The sequence below is a fragment of the Patagioenas fasciata genome, chromosome 6 (genome assembly GCF_037038585.1).
Source record: "Patagioenas fasciata isolate bPatFas1 chromosome 6, bPatFas1.hap1, whole genome shotgun sequence".
Classification (NCBI taxonomy): domain Eukaryota; kingdom Metazoa; phylum Chordata; class Aves; order Columbiformes; family Columbidae; genus Patagioenas; species Patagioenas fasciata.
The window spans coordinates 54,534,335-54,541,666 of NC_092525.1; the positions used below are offsets into that span (position 1 = coordinate 54,534,335).

General features: G+C 51.9%; 1 protein-coding gene across 1 annotated transcript; it reads right to left on the reverse strand.

The window, feature by feature from the left end:
• Positions 1–2,924: 2,924 nt before the first annotated feature.
• On the reverse strand, positions 2,925–3,905 carry LOC136116237 (olfactory receptor 14J1-like). The gene has a single exon (XM_065862435.1). It carries the CDS (start codon positions 3,903–3,905, stop codon positions 2,925–2,927), a length of 981 nt encoding a protein of 326 aa, XP_065718507.1.
• Between the last annotated feature and the right edge of the window lie 3,427 nt (positions 3,906–7,332).

A 7,332-nucleotide genomic window follows, 5' to 3' on the forward strand; every position in this document is an offset into this window, starting at 1 on the left:
TTCTCCTGAGAAAGGGATCCAACCTCTGCTACTCTCTGCAGAGGCACATGAGCAGTGTCCATGCACCTGGGGACACAAAGGGTGACTTTTGCAAGATCACCCTTTATCTGGATCATTTAGATATGTACCTGTGGATGGGGTATCAAGCCTTATAGTGCAGGAGAGACTGGAGTTCTGAGCTTCCTTCATCTGCCCTGTGTGACAGTCTGTAAAATACACTACCCCAGTCAAAAAGTTTGTTTTGATTCTCTTCACAGCTCTAAGCACCACATGGGTCAGGAGACAAGCCAGGATTCCCAATGAGGACTCACATGCTCTGCTCATCAAGTTTAGGTGTTCCCAGGTGTGGGAACGGTAGGATGTGCAGTTCCAGCCAAAGGATCTTGAACAGATTATACAAAAGTATGTGTTGTTTTTTTTTTTTTTTTTATGAGTGTAAGAAGTGATAGCCCAGGACAGTGAGAATAACATCTCGGGTTGGAAAACCACCCCATATGTACGATGTGTGAATGTTGGCCCTGGGCACGTGGATGAGTGGGTCGGAATGTCGCCCACAAGATATGTATGGGAACGTGACTGAAAAGACTCACAGCATGAGTGTGGTGTGTTTAGAATAACATTTATTGAAAAAACTGTTCAGCCTCTTGGCCGAGCCCTGTATCTGTAAACACATAAGTTGAGAACTGTTAATAAAAGAGAGTTCACCTCTGCCTGGCTCTGCTCTCACTGCTAACAAGAACCCTGTGCCTGTGTGTCTCTGTCTGTGTCTGTAAGAATCGTTCTCATTGCAGCACCCTGGAATCTCAGCAGACATGTCACACTGATCCGTGGGTTCAAGGAGCTGGTCAAATGCTTTGTCACCATTTCTGTAACGGTGGCTTTGCTGCCTGGCTGATGTGCAGACTCTGAACATGGAGACTGACACCTCTTGAACAACCTGCTCTGAAAGGATGAAGAAGGGGGCTGTTCTTTCTAGAAGGGTATTAAGACAGCAAAAAAGAACCTGGGTTGGGGCAAATGAAAAGGGGTGCAAAAGATGTGGTCTGGACTGATTGGGGTCACTTGTAAAGCAGCCCTGCACCTCATGTGAATTATTCCTATGGTCAGGGAGAACCTGAGAGCTTTGTCTAAATTGAAAACATGAAGGGGATGAAAGGACAGTGTCATTCAGGCTGGTTGGGATCTTGAGAGGTGTCTTGACCAACCTCCTGCTCAAAGCAGGGTCAGACCAGATTACTCAGGGCTTTATCCAAACACATCTTGGTCACTTTCAGTAACCAATGTCTACTGCCACCATGTCTCACTCATCTTGTCTCACTGTCCTGCTCAAGGCCAGGTGAACCAGGGGAGGTTGTTCAAGGCCTCAACCCACCTTCGCATCCAATCCCCTTCCCAGGGACAGAGGCAGGCTGACCCACTTGCAATTCTCCCAATGCCTGTTCTTACCATTCTTGAACATGGCTTTGATTTCTGCCTTTTCCAAGGACCCCAGAACCTCTCTATTTACCCTGGTTCTTATGAGAGCACAATCCAGAAACAGAGGCAAGGGTGACAGAGCAGACTGGAGCACTTGCAATGATCTTGTCCAAGGCAGCTGAGATCAGTCTCATTGGGTCTGTCTTGTTTGTTCCTGGAGTCACACACAGAAATGTCAGGTTCTGTCAGGTGTCCACATCTGAGCTGTCCTCATGGAGTCCTTATGCACCCAGGGATGCTCAGAGACAGAGTCTGTCCCTTTTACACAGAGGCAGGAGTCACAGTGTCCCTCTGGCCTCCTGTTGCCTCTCCCAAAGGACAGGAGGCACCTCAGCCCTGTGATGTGTCACCCTACTCTGGACTCAGCTGAGATGTCCCATGTTGTGAGGAATGGATACGGGGATCACAGATTCAGGAAGAAGATCCCAGTGGGTGGTTTCCCATTGGCTGTTACTTCCAAGTGACCTCGAGACACTGTCTGTCCCACAGGCCTTCATGAAACCCCCAGGAACAGCTGATGGTGTTTGTGCTCACTTGGGTTCATCTCACCTCACATACATGATGTGCATGCTCACATCTCATCTGAACAATGCAAACACGGACTTCTGACCTGCTCATTCAGTGTTCCTCCATGGAGGGAAGAACAATCTCTGTGAGCTGGGGAGAGAGGCCAGTGGTGGAAATGGTGGTTGTGAGGGGCCAGTCCATGACAATTGCCCTGGGGCAGCTTCCGCGGGGTGTCCAGCGCAAACGGGCACAGCCCAGACCCTGCTCTGCTGGTCCTGCAGGTCTCTTTCAGGAGGCCTGGCTGTGAGAGGATGCTGCTGAATGCCCCAAACCTACAGGCCTATATTTTTTAGCTTTTTCAATCTCTCAGTCACTGTAATGGGCATGTTCTTGAGAGAATCTTTGGAAGAAGACCTAAACCTTCAGGCCCTTCCCTGAGGAGATCACCTTTCTATCTGGAACGGCTGTTCTGAGGCCAGTTCTGTCACACAAGTGCCCATTACTGTCCCTGCGTGTGGTCACAGCACTGACACACAGCAGGACGGGGACCAAGCTGCCAGAGCACTCAGGCCTTGCACCAACACAAGGGATGAGACGGAGAGTGTGGAAGTGGAACAAGAAGACCTCTGGAAGGCCAAGCGCTGGTGCTCCCTGGCAGTGCTGCCAGGCTGGACACCTTTCCCTACACCCATAGACACAGAGACAGTCCCTCTAGCTCAAAATAAGCCTTGGAGGAGGAATCTCACAGAAAAAAAAAGCCACTGCAGAGCCATTTATTTTCTTTAAATACACAGAGAGCATGGCTCCATATTTACACAGCCAGTGGGTTTGAAAAGAAAAGCAGACAAGGAGTTAGAAAGAGGATGACAAAAATATCATGACTGATTAAAAAAATACCGCCACCAACAGACACACACACAAAAGTCTGGGCCTCTAATGAGTTACATTAAAGCTGTTATCTGTAAAAGAGAAGATGATGAACACTTTATTATTTTTGAAATGCATCCCACCATTAGTTTCCTCAGGGCATCCTTGACCTCCTTGTTCCTCAGGCTGTAAATTAAGGGGTTCAACGTTGGAGGTATCAGTGAGTATACAACAGACACCACCAGGTCCAAGGATGGGGAAGAGATGGAGGGGGGCTTCAGGTGGGCAAAAAAGGAGGTGCTGGCAAACAGACAGATGACAGCCAGGTGAGGGGGGCAGGTGGAAAAGGCTTTGTGCCGTCCCTGCTCAGAGGGGATCCTCAGCACGGCCCTGAAGATCTGCACATAGGACAGCAGGATGAAAACGCAGCAGATAAAAGCTAAAGATCCACTAAACACAATAAGCCCAAGTTCCCTGAGGTAGGAGTGTGAGCAGGAGAGCTTGAGAATCTCGGGGATTTCACAGAAGAACTGGCCCAGGACATTGTCCTTGCAGAGTGGTAGCGAAAATGTATTGGCTGTGTGCAGCAGGGCATTGAGAAACCCAGTAACCCAGACAGCTGCTGCCATGTGGACACAAGCTCTGCTGCCCAGGAGGGTCCCGTAGTGCAGAGGTTTGCAGATGGCAACGTAGCGGTCGTAGGACATGATGGTGAGAAGAAAATATTCTGCTGTAGCACAGAAAACAAACAAAAAAAAGAGCTGTGCAGCACATCCTGTGTAGGAAATGTTCCTGCTGTCCCAGAGGGAATTGGCCATGGTCTTGGGGACAGTGGTGGAGATGGAGCCCAGGTCGAGGAGAGAGAGGTTGAGCAGGAAGAAGTACATGGGGGTGTGGAGGTGCTGGTCCCAGGCTATGGTGGTGATGATGAGGCCGTTGCCCAGGAGGGCAGCCAGGTAGATGCCCAGGAAGAGCCAGAAGTGCAAGACCTGCAGCTCCCGTGTGTCTGTGAACAGCAGGAGGAGGAACTGGGTGATGGAGCTGCTGTTGGACATTTGCTGCCTCTGCTGAGGATCAGTCCAAAGAAGAAAAGACAGTGACAGTTTAGGTGAGACGTCTCTGAAGAAAAAAGGTCATTTCTCATAGAAAATCCCCTCCCTGAATGAGCAAAAATTCCGCCTATTCTACTTGACTGCCAACTGAATGACATGGTTCTTCACAGTATAAAAAAGTAGCTTCAGCATCTAGTTTCCCTGAGGATACTTCTGGGACAGGACTCCCAGTGTTGGTGTCTGAGAAAAAACTGACCCACATCCCCACCCAAACCCTGGACAGTGAGAGCACCAGGGACAAGTGAAGAAACAGGGAAGAAAATGATAGTACTACAGAACAAATAAAGCAAGGACAGAAAGGCAGATGGGCATGCTGGGAAACCTTCTCCCTGCCCAGCTGTGCTCGCTATCACTCACATGATGTCACTATAGGACAAGTGCTTTTACAACCTGTTTTGTGTACCCCATCCTAGGAACCCTTCACCTGAAGGTCCAGCTGCCGAGGTGGAGACTCATGCCCTGGACCCCATGGCTTTGGGGCAGAGGCTCTACTGGGGAGGAGACCAGGGGGTTGAACTGGAAAATGTGTCTGCACTGCAGGGGATGGCATTTCTGGTTGCAGCTCCCTCTCCCTGCCTGTGTTTCTGCTGCCTGGAGCTGTCCCTGCTGGGAGCTGTTTTTCTGTCCCTGGGTCTGCTCCTTGTCAGTGTCACAGACCCTGTCCCACCCACTGTGTGCTCAGTTCTGTCCTGCTCACACCTCCTGGCACTGCCCAGGGGCAGCTCTGTGTGTGCAGGGGCTCAGGAGCAGCTCAGAGAACTCCTAAAAAGAACTAGGGTGTCAGGAGCTTCTCCAGGACAGAGAAATAAATTCCCATCTCCCACTGCCCACTCACCCAACGAAGAATCAAAAAACCTCCAACCTTAAAATCTTCCCTATCAGATAAATGCTGCCTCAGTGTCTCCTGAAGGAACCTCTGCAAATGTCCTGGGGGTGAGCTGGAGCTGTGAGCAGCCCTGTCACACGGAGAACCCAGCAGCAGAAGGACCCTGACCTGATGGGAGTCACTCCTTCCCCCAACAGCTTCTCCTCTCAGTGTTGTTGGGATCTCCCCGGGCAGGCTGAGCGCTGATCCTGGCAGGCGGCAGAGTCCCTGCCCCGGCACAGCCCTGGGGTGCAGGGACCCTGCTCTGCAGGACAGCCCTGGGCACCCCTGCCTGCACATTTACATTTACACCCCACAGCCATCCTGGGGACAACACAGCATTCACGTCTTATCACTCTGACAGTGCAGAAGGCAATCCCTGCTCTGCAGCACATCCTCTCCTCTGATCAGAGAATCTCTGACAGTTGTACTTACATCTCTCATAGGCTCTGCAATGTGACAGCTCTCTGAGATCCTGCCAAGATTTGCAGATGCAATGCCCTGCAGCCACAGCTTTAATATCTGAGAAGATTTCTCATTCAGTGATCTCTCAGCATCCTCCCACCCCAGTTTGCATTTCCCTCTCTCTGCCTGGCTCCTGTGCCCTCGGTGCTGCAGGCAGAGCCCTCAGCCCTGCTGCGCTGTGCAGAGGAGCTGCTCCTGGGCAGAGCTGTCTCTCTGCAGCGCTGCCGCTTGCCATGAGCTCCCTCTGTCCCAGGAGCCCAGCCCAGCTCAGCAGCACAGGAGCAGCCCATGATGTCACTTTCTCTGTCCCCTCTGGGCTCCCTCCAGGGGTCCCTGGGGCTCCAGGGGCACGTCCTTTGAAACAACCTGAAGTAATCAGTGATGTTGATTCTTTCTCCTCTTCAGAGACACTTCTTGCCAGCATTGTATTTTTCATTTTAAAAATAAATCGGTATGAGAATCATCTTTTCTTGTCCCATCATTAGACAGGACAACAGGAATATTACAGCAAAGTATCTAATTTCTCCAGGCTGGGGGAGGAATATCTTCAGTTGAATGAGTTCAGGCATTTTATTCTGGTTTTATATCCTCAGTCTAGAGAGACATTCATCAATCTTTGGCCTCACATAGTTAGAAGAAATGGGAAATGAAAACACCTTCTTGGCAGCACCAGCTCTGGGAAGGCTGCTCTGTGCCTGGAGCAGTAAGAGCTCTTGAGGACCTCAGGGGCCAGGGCTTTTGTGCTGGCCTGGGGAGAGGGGATGGCATGGAGGGGCTGCAGACCTCTCAGGATCTGCTGGAGAGGAGAGAAAAGGACACACAGGTGCCTCCTTTTCCTTTTGCCATGCATGTTCATGCACCACTGGGCTGACTCCTCCCTGAGCCCCAGGAGCTGCTGTGCCCTTCAGAGGGGCAGAGGCTGTGGGGTGAGTGCCCAGAGCACCTGCAATGGGCACTGGTGTGGGACCAGCCCTGACTGGGCTTTGCTGGGGAAAGGGCATTGGGGGTAGAGAGAGGGCAGGGGAGGTGGGAGAGTCTCGAGGAGCTGGGCTGGGCTGGAAAGGACCTGGGAGAGGAAAACATCAGCCTGTATCTCGTGCTGCATGGCCATGCAGGGTGAAGACTCACACCAGGGGTTGTGGTGCAGAGCCAGGGCTTGTGTGAGGGATCAAAGACATGCAGGTGCAGGAGAGGGAAGGCTGCTCTGTGCCCTTGGTGTCATAGACAGACCAGGAAGGTGGCCCAGGGCCTTTGTCACCACCCAACCACTCATCATTTCTTGTGGGCCATGTCCAGCACTGGCCGCTCAGCTCAGGTTTATGGGTGAGGTTCCCTGTGAGGCCATGTCCATCAACCTGCTGGGCTCAGGGCCTGTCTCAGGGAATGGCCACCCCTGCCCAGCCTCTCTCCTGGCCCAGACCCTGGCAGAGCCTGGCACAGGACCGTCTTTGACCCCATGGGTGACACGACCTCTCCAGGAGCTTGGAGAGGCTGCCTAACAGAAAGGCCATGGGGTGACAAGGCACCATGGACTGATGTGGGCATCACATCAGGAGACCGTTCCCTATCCCGAATGCACCCTGTCCTGTGCTGAGCCTGCACCATGGTCCATCTGTGGGGCAGCAGGGCTGGACTGTCACAGCACAAGGTGGAGGCAGGGGCCACAAAGCAGCTGCCGGGGTGACAGCAAGGACAGGTACAGACAAGGAGTTCATGTGCATTAGCTTTGCTGAGCAGGGATGACTTTGGGAAAGGCAAAGCTCACCTGGAGTTGGTGGCTGCAAGAAAAGTCCAGAGCAAAACCAAGATCTTCAACAACTGTGTCAGAGACCACGGCTGAAGAAGGGAAACACAGAGCTGCTGCGGGGTGGGGAGGGGAATTCAATAACAGCAGACACTGATACTAGTGCTGAGGGACTCAATGACTCCTGTGCCTGGGTCTTTACTGAAACATCTCCCAGGCCTCTATTCAAAGGGTTCAAGGAGGAGAATATTTCTTAGCAGGACCCTCAGGAAACCTCAGCAGGACCAGCATCAGTG

Coding starts and splice junctions, on each gene's coding strand:
- LOC136116237 (XM_065862435.1), bottom strand. CDS start 3,905: ATGTCCAACAGCAGCTCCATCACCCAGTTCCTCCTCCTGCTGTTCACA.